This window comes from Chiloscyllium plagiosum, unplaced genomic scaffold (assembly GCF_037043375.1).
Source record: "Chiloscyllium plagiosum isolate Xiang-an unplaced genomic scaffold, Cpla_swu_hap1 HiC_scaffold_49, whole genome shotgun sequence".
NCBI lineage: Eukaryota > Metazoa > Chordata > Chondrichthyes > Orectolobiformes > Hemiscylliidae > Chiloscyllium > Chiloscyllium plagiosum.
Genome location: NW_028270187.1, coordinates 1,252,112 through 1,265,911, shown reverse-complemented (window position 1 = coordinate 1,265,911; position 13,800 = coordinate 1,252,112). Strand labels below are relative to the sequence as shown.

General features: G+C 50.1%; 1 protein-coding gene across 1 annotated transcript in view; it reads left to right on the top strand.

Annotated features, from left to right (window-relative positions):
* Window positions 1-12,325: 12,325 nt before the first annotated feature.
* LOC148135366 (uncharacterized) overlaps window positions 12,326-13,800 on the top strand; it is a 41,865-nt gene continuing 40,390 nt past the window's right edge. The window contains exon 1 of the mRNA XM_087984549.1: window positions 12,326-12,734. Coding sequence (XP_087840675.1) covers window positions 12,656-12,734 — 79 coding nt within the window. The 5' untranslated portion in view covers window positions 12,326-12,655. The remainder of the gene's footprint in view (window positions 12,735-13,800) is intronic.

The following is a 13,800-nucleotide window of genomic DNA, read 5'->3' as shown; positions in this document are numbered from 1 at the left end:
GCATAGAGAGAGAGAGAGAGGGAGAGAGAGAGACGGAGACAGGTTTGGGAAAGAGAGAGATACAGAGAAAGAGGGAGGGAGAGAGACAGATGGGATTTGTGAAATGGAGAGACACATAGAGAGAGAGAAAGAACGAGAGAGAGAGAGAGAGAGAGACATGGAGAGAGGTCACACAGTGATTGCATTGATCAGCTCACATTGATGCCTATACACTTGCAAAGAGCATCACAGACAGCTCTGGGCTACACAGATCCTGGTGGAACGACTACTCCCCAGCTGTCAGTGGATACCACTGAGTCGGTGGTTGTTGTGGTATGGGGACTGACTCCCGTTTCTCCCCCCCCCCTCCCCCTCCCCCCACCACCAAATTCCTAACTCTCTCGACCTTTCCCTCCACCCCCCCCCCCCCCATCCCCAAACTGTCCGGGGTTCTCCATCTTTCCCTGCTCCCTGTTCCGGCTCCTCCCTACCCCAGATCCTATATTCCCCCTGGCTCCCTGTCTCCCCAACTCCTGGCCCAGGAGATATACGCTGGAGAGAGTGAGGTTTCCCCGATACCGGGAGGGAGACCAGAATTCGGTGCAGTATTCCAAAGTAGTCCTAACCAATGTCCTCCCAACTCCTGTACTCACTGCACCAAACAAGAAAGAGACCCTTTCAAAACAGTTTTTACCCTACTGTTGTTAGAGCACTGAATGGACTCACAAGCACTTAACATTCGCCTGTACCTGTGTGTTTGTTTTTGTCGCTGTTTATCTATAATTTACTTAACTCTGTGATCTGCCTGTATTGCCCAGAAGACAAAGCATTTCACAGTGCCTTGGTACACGTGACAATCAATTTAATTCAATTCGTGTATGTGTAGGTAGAATGTCACTATCCCCAGGGCCAGGGGGGCAGAGAGGGAGGGATCAGAGTGAGGATTGGAGGGGGGAGGGGGGAGGGGGAAGATGGGGGTTAGCAAGAGGGAGAGCGTGAGAGAGGGATGGAGACCAGAATTCAACGCAGTATTTCAAAGGTGCCCTAACCGATATCCTGTACAGCTGCAACATGACCTCCCAACTCCTGCACTCAATGCACTGACCAAGAAAGAGACATTTCTGATGAAGGGTTTATGCCCAAAATATATACTCTCCTGCTCCTCCGTCAGTGCCACACTTTTCGATTCTAACTCTAAAGCATCTGCAGTCCTCACTTTCTCTCACTGACCAATAAAAGGTAAGCATACTCCAAGGTCTCTTTGTTCAGTAACATTCCCCAGGACCTTACCATTAAATGTACAAGTCCTGACCTGATTTGCACTACCAAAAGGTGGCACCTCACATTTATCTAGATGGGTCAAACATGATTTCTCTTGCACAGAAGCTTGGAGATGTTGCTTGATTACCTCTAACCCACCCAAGCGCCCTGCTATAACCTCTTTACTAATAGCTTCTAACATTTCTTAATGACAGACGTTAAACCAGCTATAATTTCCTGCTTTCTGACTCGCTTGTTCAGCAAAGTTGTCACATTCCCTGCCTTCCAATCTGATGGGACTGTCTTCAAATCACGGGAGTTTTGGAAATTAAAACTAACTTTGCTAGAAAGTTCTCTCAAGGCCCTGGGAATGACACCCACAAAGCGCTGGGCACTTGTCTCACTTCTCTAGTGACTGTGATTTTTCCCGAGCTCCTCCTTCACTTTCTCCTAGTGATGACTGATGTGAAATACCTGCTCAGTCAATCCTCTCTATTTTCCGTGATTAACTCCCACTCCGACTTTCCGTCGAACGTCTGCTCGCTTTGATAGCTTTTCATATCTTGAAGTGTGCATGCTCACTGTTACTACCTGTTGCAAAGCCTTGACCAGTAGCTATGGTTCACCTGACCCCTGACTGTTGCTGTAATCCCCAGAAACCCAATTCCCCCAATTGTTCTTGTCAACCCCAAGTTGTTGTTGTTGCAATCCCTACAGCCCTCAGTGGCTCAGAAACTAGCATAAACAGATTAATAACTCAGCGCACATGTCCACATTGCATGGACTGACTGCCGAATGAAGACGCAAATCATATATCACAGTCCCTGCATCTTCCAGGTGGTCATGTGAGAACGGTTCTCAACCTGTACCTGTCGGTTTATGCTGTGTGAATTTGAGAGTTAATTTATCGAACAGTCCCTGTCAGCCTCTGCCCTGTGAATATGCAGCAACAGCTTGCAAAACCCCAAGTTGTTGTTGCAATCCCCAGCACTCCCGGTTGCTGTTGCAAAACCCCAAGTTGTTGTTGCAATCCCCAGCACTCCCGGTTGCTGTTGCAAAACCCCAAGTTGTTGTTGCAATCCCCAGCACTCCCGGTTGCTGTTGCAAAACCCCAAGTTGTTGTTACAATCCCCAGGACCCCCAGTTTTTGTTGCTGTTGCAAAACCCCAAGTTGTTGTTGCAATCCCCAGGACCCCCAGTTTTTGTTGCTGTTGCAAAACCCCAAGTTGTTGTTGCAATCCCCAGGACCCCCAGTTTTTGTTGCTGTTGCAAAACCCCAAGTTGTTGTTGCAATCCCCAGCACTCCCGGTTGCTGTTGCAAAACCCAAGTTGTTGTTGCAATCCCCAGGACCCCCAGTTGTTGTTCCAAAGGGGCCGCACCGTGTTTCCGGTCCCTCTCCACCGGATGGTCCGTTCTTTAATTCCATCCCCCACCTTTGCCTCTCGCCCTCCCTCCTGCACTCCCCCGCCGTCTGCAAATAATCCTTCCCCCCCCCCCAATCATCCCTCACCTTCTTCACCTTCCTCCTCCTGGAGTCTGACCCTGGACTCCTCCCGGTACCAGCCTGGACCTCAGTGCGCAGGCGCCATCCCGGGCCCGGCGGCGGTCTGGAGCTTACTGCGCAGGCGCCGTCCCGTGCCCGGACTGGACCTGCGTGCGCACGCGTTCTCCCGGACCCGGCAGCGGCGCCTGGACCTCACGGCGCGAGTGCCGTCCCGGGCCCGGTCTGGACCTCATTGCGCAGGCGCCATTCCGGGTCCGTTTCGTTACCCCACTCGCACCCCCCGCGCAGGCGCAGCCCGCTCCCACAGCTGCCGGGAGATAGGGCGCTTTCAACCGCCGCGCTGCCCTCTGGGTAAAATCGCCGCCATTGCTCCCAACCACACCCACACCCCACCCCAAATCCACTGCCCCCCACCAATACCCACACTCCACCACAAATCCATTCCCCCCACCACCATCTGCACCCACACCTCAAATCCATTGCCCCCAAACCAACACCCACACCCCACCACAAATCCATAGCCCCAACCCCCAGCTCATGACCAGCCCTGAGGCCTGGAAAGGGAGGGGGCAGAAGCTGGGAGAGTGGGAAATCAGCCACCTCCTTTACCCATCCCTTGCTTTTTTAACCTCCTCTAATGGGAGTGATTCCCCCCTCAGGAAGCCAGTTGATAACTAAGCTGGTTAACTATTATCAGCACCACATTACCACTCTTTAAATGCTCCACTATCCCATCCTGTGCAATAGACTCCAACATTTTCCCACCAACAGATGTTCACTCTACGTCGACCTTGTCAATGGCCTGACCCTCTGGATCATAACCTTTGCCATGGAGGGACAGATCAATCTCCACTTGGAAAGACTATAAGACGTGGGAGCAGAAGGTAGCCATTCAGCCTATTGAGTCTGCTCCACCATTCAATCATGGCTGATAGGTTTTTCAAGGAGAAACTGAGGACTGCAGATGCTGGAGATCAGAGCTGAAAATGTGTTGCTGGAAAAGCGCAGCAGGTCAGGCAGCATCCAAGGAACAGGAGAATCGACGTTTCCGGCATAAGCCCTGAAGAAGGGCTTATGCCCGAAACGTCGATTCTGCTGTTCCTTGGATGCTGCCTGACCTGCTGCGCTTTTCCAGCAACACATTTTCAGCTCTGATAGGTTTTTCAACCCCATTCTCCTGCTTTCTCCCCGTAACCTTTGATCCCCTTGGCAATCAAGAACTTTTCTATCTCTGTTTTAAATATACTCAATTGTCTGACCTCTGCAGCCTTCTGTGGCATTGAATTTGGAGTGGCATGGTGGTTAGCATTACTGTTTCACAGTGCCAGGGTTCAATTCCAGCCTCGGGTGACTGTCTGTGTGGAGTTTGCACATTCTCCCCATATCTGCATGGGTTTCCTCCGGGTGCTCCGGTTTCCTCCCACAATCCAAAGATGTGCAGGTCAGCTGAATTGGCCATACTAAATTGTCCACAGTGTTAGGTGCATTAGTCAGGGGTAAATATAGGGTTGGGGAATGGGTCTGGGTGGGCTACTCTTCGGAGGATTGGTGTGGACTTGATGGGCCAAATGGCCTGTTTCCACATTGGAGGGAATCTAATCTAATTCCACAGATTCACCACTCTCTGGCTAAAGAGGTTTCCCCATTCTGAAAGGTCTTCTCTTTAGTCTAAGGCTGTGCCCTCGGGTCAAACACTATTCAAGGATAGTAGGCATGACTCTGGTCGGGGAGATCATGTGTGACAGCTTTGATTAAGTTTTTCAGGGAGATGACTAGGTGTGTAGACAAAGGTAGTGTTGTTGTTGTAGTCTGTGTGCATTTTAGTAAGGCTTTAGACAAGCTTCCAAATAAACCTGTTGGACTATAACCTGATGTTGTGTGATTTTTCTATACACCCCAGCACCTCCAAATTATAGCTGGGAAGAAGTTGTTTTTATGCAAATGAAAGGACGGGATGCGGGTATATCGGGGTGGGTAAGGTGTAAACACTAGGTAGAGATAGAGCCAAAAGAGAGAGAATAGTTGGACAGATAAGGACTGGCAAATGATCAGCCCATGGGATTCAGGGCAATTTGGAAATTGGCTCCAAAATTGGCTTCATGCAGGAGGCAGATGGTGATAGTGGCTTTGTGACTGGAAGACTGTGCAGAAGGTGAGGGCTGCAGATGCTGGAGGGTCACAGTCGAAAACTGTGGCGCTGGAAAAGCACAGTATGTCAGGCATCATCTGAGGAGCAAGAGAAGGGCTTATTTCTGATGAAGGGCTTATGTCCGAAACATCGACTCTCCTGCTCCTCGGATGCTGCCTGACCTGCTGTGCTTTTCCAGCACCACACTCTCGACTCTGGCTGGAAGCCTGTGTCAAGCGCCAAAGTACAGCGATCAGTGCTGCGTCCCTCACTTTGTTGTATACATCAATGGCTGAGACTTGGATGTAGGAGGTACAATCAGTAATTTGCAGATGACATGAAAGTTGCTAGTGTGATAAATAGCGAGGAGGGAAGCCTTAGACTGCACGACGATATAGACGGGCAGGTTAGATGGGCTGAACAATGGCAAAAGGAACTTAAACCTGAAAACTATGAGGTGATGTCTTTCGGGAGGATGAACCAGGCAAGGGTGAATAGAATGAATAGTTGGACTCTCAGGAATACAGATGCTCAGAGGTCTTGGCGTATGTGATCACAGATCCTTAAATACAACAGGCCAGGACAGGACTGAACGAACTGTGGATGCTGGAATACAAAACCACAAATTGCTGGAAAAGCTCAGCAGATCTGGTCGCATCTGCGGAGAGAAATCAAAAGTTAATGCTTTGGATCCAGTGACCCTTCCTCAGAACTGATGGTAGGTAGGAAAAAGTTTAAAAATCACGCCACACCAGGTTATAGCCCGACATTGGGGCGGCCCAGTGGTTAACACTGCATGCTCACAGTGCCAGGGACCCGGGTTCAATTCCTGCCTCAGGTAACTGTCTGCGTGGGCTTCCTCCCACAGTCACAAAGATGTGCAGGTCAGGTAAATTGGCCGTAGTGTTAGCTGGATTAGCCAGGGGTAAGTGTAGGGGAATGGGTCTGGGTGCGTTGCTCTTCAGAGGCTCGGGCTTGTGGACTTGCTGGGCCGAAGGGCCTGTTCCCACACTGTAGGGAACCTAATCAGGTTTATTTGGAAATACTAGTTTTGGGAGCGCTGGTCCTTCATCAAACATGATCCTGCTCCGTTTGTTACCTGACAAAGGAGCAGTGCTCCGAAAGCTAGTGCTTCCAAATAAACCTGGTGGGCTCTAACCTGATGTTGTGTGGTTTTGATCCAACACCAGCACCAACATCATAGCTGGGAAAAAAGTTGTTTTTTTTGCAAAAGGACGGGGGTGGGGGAGGGTAAGGAGTAAACACGAGGTGGAGATAGAGATAGAGAGAGAATAGTTGGACAGATAACGATCAGTTTAGGAGAATGCATAGCTACTATTGGAAACTATTAGTGGTTAACCAGGGGCTATGAGTAACAGCAGACCAACTGATAACAAGGCCTGTGTGTGGGGGCTAAAGAAAGTAGGAGTATACTTAAGAGGGAAATCAGGAGGGCAAAAAGGGGACATGAGATAGCTTTGGCAAATAGAATTAAGGAGAATCCAAAGGGTTTTTACAAATATATTAAGGACAAAAGGGGAACTAGGGAGAGAATAGGGCCCCTCAAGGATCAGCAAGGCGGCCTTTTTTGTGGAGCCACAGAAAATGGGGGAGACACTAAATGAATATTTTGCATCAGTATTTACTGTGGAAAAGGATATGGAAGATATAGACTGGAGGGAAATAGATGGTGACATCTTGCAAAATGTCCAGATTACAGAGGAGGAAGTGCTGAATGTCTTGAAACGGTTAAAGGTGGATAAATCCCCAGGACCTGATCAGGTGTACCCTAGAACTCTGGGGGAAGCTAGAGAAGTGATTGCTGGGCCTCTTGCTGAGATATTTGTATCATCGATAGCCACAGGTGAGGTGCCGGAAGACTAGAGGTTGGCAAACGTGGTGCCACTGTTTAAGAAGGGTGGTAAGGACAAGCCAGGGAACTATAGACCGGTGAGCCTGACCCCAGTGGTGGGCAAGTTGTTGGAGGGAATCCTGAGGGACAGGATGTACATGTATTTGGAAAGGCAAGGACTGATTTGGGATAGTCAACATGGCTTTTTGCGTGGGAAATCATGTCTCACAAACTTGTTTGAGTTTTTTAAAGAAGTAACAAAGAAGATTGAAGAGGGCAGAGCAGTAGATGTGATCTATATGGACTTCAGTAAGGCGTTTGACAAGGTTCCCCATGGGAGACTGATTAGCAAGGTTAGATCTCATGGAATACAGGGAGATCTAGCCATTTGGATACAGAACTGGCTCAAAGGTAGAAGACAGAGGGTGGTGGTGGAGCGTTGTTTTTCAGACTGGAGGCCTGTGACCAGTGGAGTGCCACAAGGATCGCTGCTGGGCCCTCTACTTTTTGTCATTTATATAAATGATTTGGATGCGAGCATAAGAGGTACAGTTAGTAAGTTTGCAGATGACACCAAAATTGGAGGTGTAGTGGACAGCGAAGAGGGTTACCTCAGGTTACAACAGGATTTGGACCAGATGGGCCAATGGGCTGGGAAGTGGCAGATGGAGTTTAATTCAGATAAATGTGAGGTGCTGCATTTTGGGAAAGCAAATCTTAGCAGGACTTATACACTTAATGGTAAGGTCCTAGGGAGTGTTGCTGAACAAAGAGACCTTGGAGTGCAGGTTCATAGCTCCTTGACAGTGGAGTCGCAGGTAGATAGGATAGTGAAGAAGGCGTTTGGTATGCTTTCCTTTATTGGTCAGAGTATTGAGTACAGGAGTTGGGAGGTTATGTTGTGGCTGTACAGGACATTGGTTAGGCCACTGTTGGAATACTGCGTACAATTCTGGTCTCTTTCCTATTGGAAAGATGTTGTGAAACTTGAAAGGGTTCAGAAAAGATTTACAAGGATTTTGCCAGGGTTGGAGGATCTGAGCTACCGGGGAGAGGCTGAACAGGCTGGGGCTGTTTTCCCTGGAGCGTCGGAGGCTGAGGGGTGACCTTATACAGGTTTACAAAATTATGAGGGGCATGGATAGGGTAAATAGGCAAAGTCTTTTCCCTGGGGTCGGAGAGCCCAGAACTAGAGGGCATAGGTTTAGGGTGAGAGGGGAAAGATATAAAAGAGACCTAAGGGGCAACTTTTTCCCACAGAGGGTGGTACGTGTATGGAATGAGCTGCCAGAGGAAGTGGTGGAGGCTGGTACAATTGCATTATTTAAAAGGCATCTGGATGAGTATATCAATAGGAAGGTTGACAGGGATATGGGCTGGGTGCTGGCAAATGGAATGACATTAGATTAGATTCTCTACAGCATGGAAGCAGGCCCTTCAGCCCATACTGACCCTCCGAAGAGTAAACCACCCAGACCCACCTAAGACTATGGGTAATTTAGCATGGCCAATTCACCTGCCATGCACACCTTTGGATTGTGGGAGGAAACCCACACAGACTTGGGGGGGAATGTGCAAACTCCATACAGATGGTCACCCCCAAGGTCAGGATCGAACCCAGGTGCCTGGCGCTGTGAGGCAGCAGTGCTAACCACTGAAGCCACCAAAATGAAATTCCTCTAATTCCTCGGGAGGCTAAGGAAATTTGGTATATCAATAAAGGCTCTTACAAATTTTTGTCGATGCACCATAGAAAGCGTCCGGTCTGGAAGCAGCAAAGTGTGGTACGGCGACTGGTCTTCTTGACCACTGCAAGGAACTACAGAGAGTTGTAAACATAGCCCAATCCATCAAGAAAACCAGCCTTCCATCCAGTGACTTCATCTAACACTTGCTGCTGCACTGGGAAAACAACCAGCATAATCACAGATCCTTCCCACCCAGGTCATACTGTCTTCCATCTTCTTCTCTCAGGCAGAAGATATAACAATTTGAATGCATGCATGCATGACCAGATTCAAGGACAGTTTCTTCCCCACTGTTATCAGATTTTTGAATAGACCTCTGAAATGTTAATGTTAATTTCTCTCTGCACGTCCTTGGCAGCTGTAATACTGTATCCTGCACTCTGATGCACTTGTCTGGTATGATCTGCCTGTAAAGCACATAAGACAATACCTTTCACTGTATTCTGGCGCATGTAAAAGTAATAAATGAGATCAAATCAAAATCTCAAAGACTTCAGGTAGATCATTTCAGAAATGAATGAGGTCAGAAAAGAATGTGCCTAAATTTCCCTTATAATTTAACATCCCATTGTGCAGATGAAGAGCTCAAACACATTAATGTCCTTATAGTGACAAGGTGAGAATTGCACAAAAAGCGCTTTAAATTTGTCACCGAGTGATTTCAAATGTCTCTTTCCAATTCTTTTTTGCATCCAGATGTAGAGGCAAAAAAAAAGTCCTTATTGCAACAATTCCATCTTCAAATTGCCGACTGAAAAACATATTACAGAGGTAAAAACAATGACTGCAGATGCTGGAAACCAGATTCTGGATCAGTGGTGCTGGAAGAGCACAGCAGTTCAGGCAGCAGCCAAGGAGCTTCGAAATCGACGTTTCAGGCAAAAGCCCTTCATCAGGAATAAAGGCAGTGAGCCTGAAGCGTGAAGAGATAAGCTAGAGGAGGGTGGGGGTGGGGAGAAAGTGGCATAGAGTACAATGGGTGAGTGGGGGAGGGGATGAAGGTGATAGGTCAGGGAGGAGAGGGTGGAGTGGATAGTTGGAAAAGGAGCTGGGCAGGTCGGACAAGTCCGGACAAGTCATGGGGACAGTGCTGAGCTGGAAGTTTAGAACTAGGGTGAGGTGGGGGAAGGGGAAATGAGGAAGCTGTTGAAGTCGACATTGATGCCCTGGGGTTGAAGTGTTCCGAGGCAGAAGATGAGGCGTTCTTTCTCCAGGGGTCTGGTGGTGAGGGAGCGGCGGTAAAGGAGGCCCAGGACCTCCATGTCCTCGGCAGAGTGGGAGGGGGAGTTGAAATGTTGGGCCACGGGGCGGTTTGGTTGATTGGTGCGGGTGTCTCGGCGATGTTCCCTAAAGCACTCTGCTAGGAGGTGCCCAGTCTCCCCAATGTAGAGGAGACAGCATCGGGAGCAACGGATACAATAAAAGATATTAGTGGATGTGCAGGTAAAACTTTGATGGATGTGGAAGGCTCCTTTAGGGCCTTGGATAGAGGTGAGGGAGGAGGTGTGGGCACAGGTTTTACAGTTCCTGCGGTGGCAGGGGAAAGTGCCAGGATGGGAGGGTGAGTTGTAGGGGGGCGTGGACCTGACCAGGTAGTCACGGAGGGAACGGTCTTTGCGGAAGGCGGAAAGGGGTGGGGAGGGAAATGTATCCCTGGTGGTGGGGTCTGTTTGGAGGTGGCGGAAATGTCGGCGGATGATTTGGTTTGTGCGGAGGTTTGTAGGGTGGAAGGTGAGCACCAGGGGCATTCTGTCCTTGTTACGGTTGGAGGGGTGGGGTCTGAGGGCGGAGGTGCGGGATGTGGACGAGATGCGTTGGAGGGCATCTTTAACCACGTGGGAAGGGAAATTGCGGTCTCTAAAGAAGGAGGCCATCTGGTGTGTTCTATGGTGGAACTGGTCCTCCTGGGAGCAGATACGGCGGAGGCGGAGGAATTGGGAATATGGGATAGCATTTTTGCAAGAGGTAGGGTGGGAAGAGGTGTAATCCAGGTAGCTGTGGGAGTCGGTGGGTTTGTAAAAAATGTCAGTGTCAAGTCGGTCGTCATTAATGAACATGGAGAGGTCCAGGAATGGGAGGGAGGTGTCAGAGATGGTCCAGGTAAATTTAAGGTCAGGGTGGAATGTGTTGGTGAAGTTGATGAATTGCTCAACCTCCTCGCGGGAGCACGAGGTGGCGCCAATGCAGTCATCAATGTAGCGGAGGAAGAGGTGGGGAGTGGTGCCGGTGTAATTACGGAAGATCAACTGCTCGACGTAGCCAACAAAGAGACAGGCATAGCTGGGGTCCATACGTGTGCCCATGGCTACCCCTTTGGTCTGGAGGAAGTGGGAGGATTCAAAGGACAAATTGTTAAGGGTGAGGACTAGTTCGGCCAAACGAATGAGAGTGTCGGTGGAGGGGTACTGTTGGGAACGTCTGGAGAGGAAAAAACGGAGGGCTTGGAGGCCCTGGTCATGGCGGATGGAGGTGTAGAGGGATTGGATATCCATGGTGAAGATGAGGCATTGGGGGCCGGGGAAACGAAAGTCTTGGAGGAGGTGGAGGGCGTGGGTGGTGTCTCGAACGTATGTGGGGAGTTCCTGGACTAGGGGGGGATAGGACAGTGTCGAGGTCGGTAGAGATGAGTTCAGTGGGGCAGGAGCATGCTGAGACAATGAGTGGTCAGGCTTGTGGATCTTGGGAAGGAGGTAGAACCGGGCAGTGCAGGGTTCCCGGACTATGAGGTTGGAAGCTGTGGGTGGGAGATCTCCTGAGGTGATGAGGTTCTGTATGGTCTGGGAGATGATGGTTTGGTGATGGGGGGTGGAGTCATGGTCAAGGGGGCGGTAGGAAGAGGTGTCCTCAAGTTGGCGTTTGGCTTCAGCGATGTAGAGGTCAGTGCGCCAGACTACCACTGCGCCCCCTTTGTCCGCTGGCTTGATGGTGAGGTCAGGATTGGAGCAGAGGGATTGGAGGGCCGCGCGTTGTGAGGGTGAGAGGTTGGAGTGGGGGAGGGGGGTAGTCAGGTTGAGGCGGTTAATGGCCCGGCGGCAGTTGGAAATGAAGAGGTCGAGGGCAGGTAATAGGCCAGCGCGGGGTGTCCAGGTGGATGCAGTGTCTTGGAGGTGGGCGAAGGGGTCCTCGGAAGGTGGGCGGGAGTCCTGATTGTGAAAGTAAGCTCAGAGGCGACGGAAGAATTGTTCGATGTCACGGCGTGTATTAAATTCATTGATGCGTGGACGGAGGGGGGACGAAGGTGAGTCCTTTGCTGAGGACTGACCGTTCGTCCTCAGTGAGGGGGAGGTCTGGGGGGATGGTGAAAACTCGGCAGGGCCAGGAGCTGGGATCTGGTGTGGGTGTGGAGCTGGGAGTGGGGGTCGGAGCCAGTACCTGGAGTGGGGTGTGGTGGTGGGGGGAATGGGGGTGGACTCATGAGCAGGGGTAGTGTTCCCCTCAGGGTTCTGGGGGTGTGGGTGTAATGACAGTGAGGTCTGTGGGGGGGGGGGGGGAGGGGGGGCGTGTCAGCAGAATGCAGGTGAGTGGTGCTGGTAGGGGGCAGAGTTGGTGGTGACCACGGCAGTAGGGGTGGAGGAAGTATAATATTGACTCTGAGACAAACTATTAAAATGACCTGTTTTCAGGGCTATTACATTCATTATACAAATGAGAATAACAAAAGTCTAATTCCAACTTAACCCCACCTACCTGCTGAAAACTCCACAAACAGAATAAGTCCAAGACAGACAAAATACTGAAAATATCGAATAAAATGTTTTATTCTCAGAAGTGATAAAATTTGACAAAAACAAAATCTGAAAATAACATCTTTGACTCGACGACGCTCTGTGCTTGAAAACACCTTAAGTTTATAAAGTAAGAAGTCACGCCACACCAGGTTTAACTGGAAGCACTCGCTTTCGGAGCGCTGCTCCTTCAGGTAAAATGCTTCCAATTAAACCTGTCGGACTATAACCTGGTGTTGGGTACACCCCAGGCCAATACCGGCATCTCTACCTCATTAAAGTTGTTTTTTTTTCCCCAAAGTATTTTGAAACGTTTCTTAAAATCTTTATTTTTTTTTTTGAAAACAAATAAAAGTTTGGAAGTGTTTTAAAGTGGGAAAAGGCGCTTGAAAGGGGTTAATGGAAAGTCTTCGGAGGCGTTAAGGGAAATCTGAAGCCGGCCCTCGCTGTCGGAAGGCATGTTCCCAGTCATTAAAAGGCGTGCCCGAAAGCTCAGTTTCCAAACTCCCTGCCTGGGCCCTAGGATGTCCCAACCAGGTGAGGTTTCGTCTACCGGGACGGACCAGGGTGGGTTCAGCGTTTATCAGTTCGGGAGAGGTGCCGGCAGTCTCCCCTTCCCACTGAGATAGGGGGCTGCCTGACCGAGGGGATGGAGTCTGGGGAGTGGGTCTTCAGGAAAGCAGCGGGGGACCACAGACAGACAGACAGAGAGAGAGAGAGAGAGAGGGATAGGGACAGAGAGAGAGAGAGACAGGGATAGGGACAGAGGCAGAGAGAGAGACAGGGATAGGGACAGAGACAGAGAGAGAGAGAGACACGGATAGGGACAGAGAGAGACAGGGATAGGGACAGAGAGAGAGAGACAGGGATAGGGACAGAGACAGAGAGAGAGAGAGACAGGGATAGGGACAGAGAGAGAGAGACAGGAAGAGGGACAGAGAGAGAGAGAGACAGGGATAGGGACAGAGAGAGAGAGACAGGAAGAGGGACACAGAGAGAGAGAGAGACAGGGATAGGGACAGAGAGAGAGTGACAGAGAGAGACAGGGATAGGGACAGAGAGAGAGAGAGAGAGACAGGGATAGGGACAGAGAGAGAGAGAGAGAGAGGGATAGGGACAGAGAGAGAGAGAGGGAGAGAGGGAGGACGGTTGTGGAGCTGAGCTGGCTGGAGCTTGCCCAAGTTGGTGGGGTGGATCTGATGAGCAGCTCTGAACGAACGGGAGGGTGAGAGAGATGGATGAGGGAGAGAGAGAGAGAGAGACACACACACACACAGAGAATGTGAAAGGGAAATGAAAGGAAGAGCTGCAGGCAGGCGGTAACAGGGAGGTAGAGACAGAGAGACACCGGGCTGGAGGGTTGGGGGTGAGTGGATTTGGGGGAAAAGACGAGATGGAGAAGGAGACAAATGCTGAGGGTCCAACCAGGACTTACTTGGCTGTGGTTGGGAAAATAAAATTCGATCCCTGAGCTGGAAATATCCGGTGTCAGCGACATTAACTTTCAGTTTCGATTCCTGAGAAATCAAATTGGGAACGGAAAACGGGAGGAGAGAGAGAGAGAGAGAGGCGGAGGGGGATGGGGATGAGAGAGAAAGAGAGA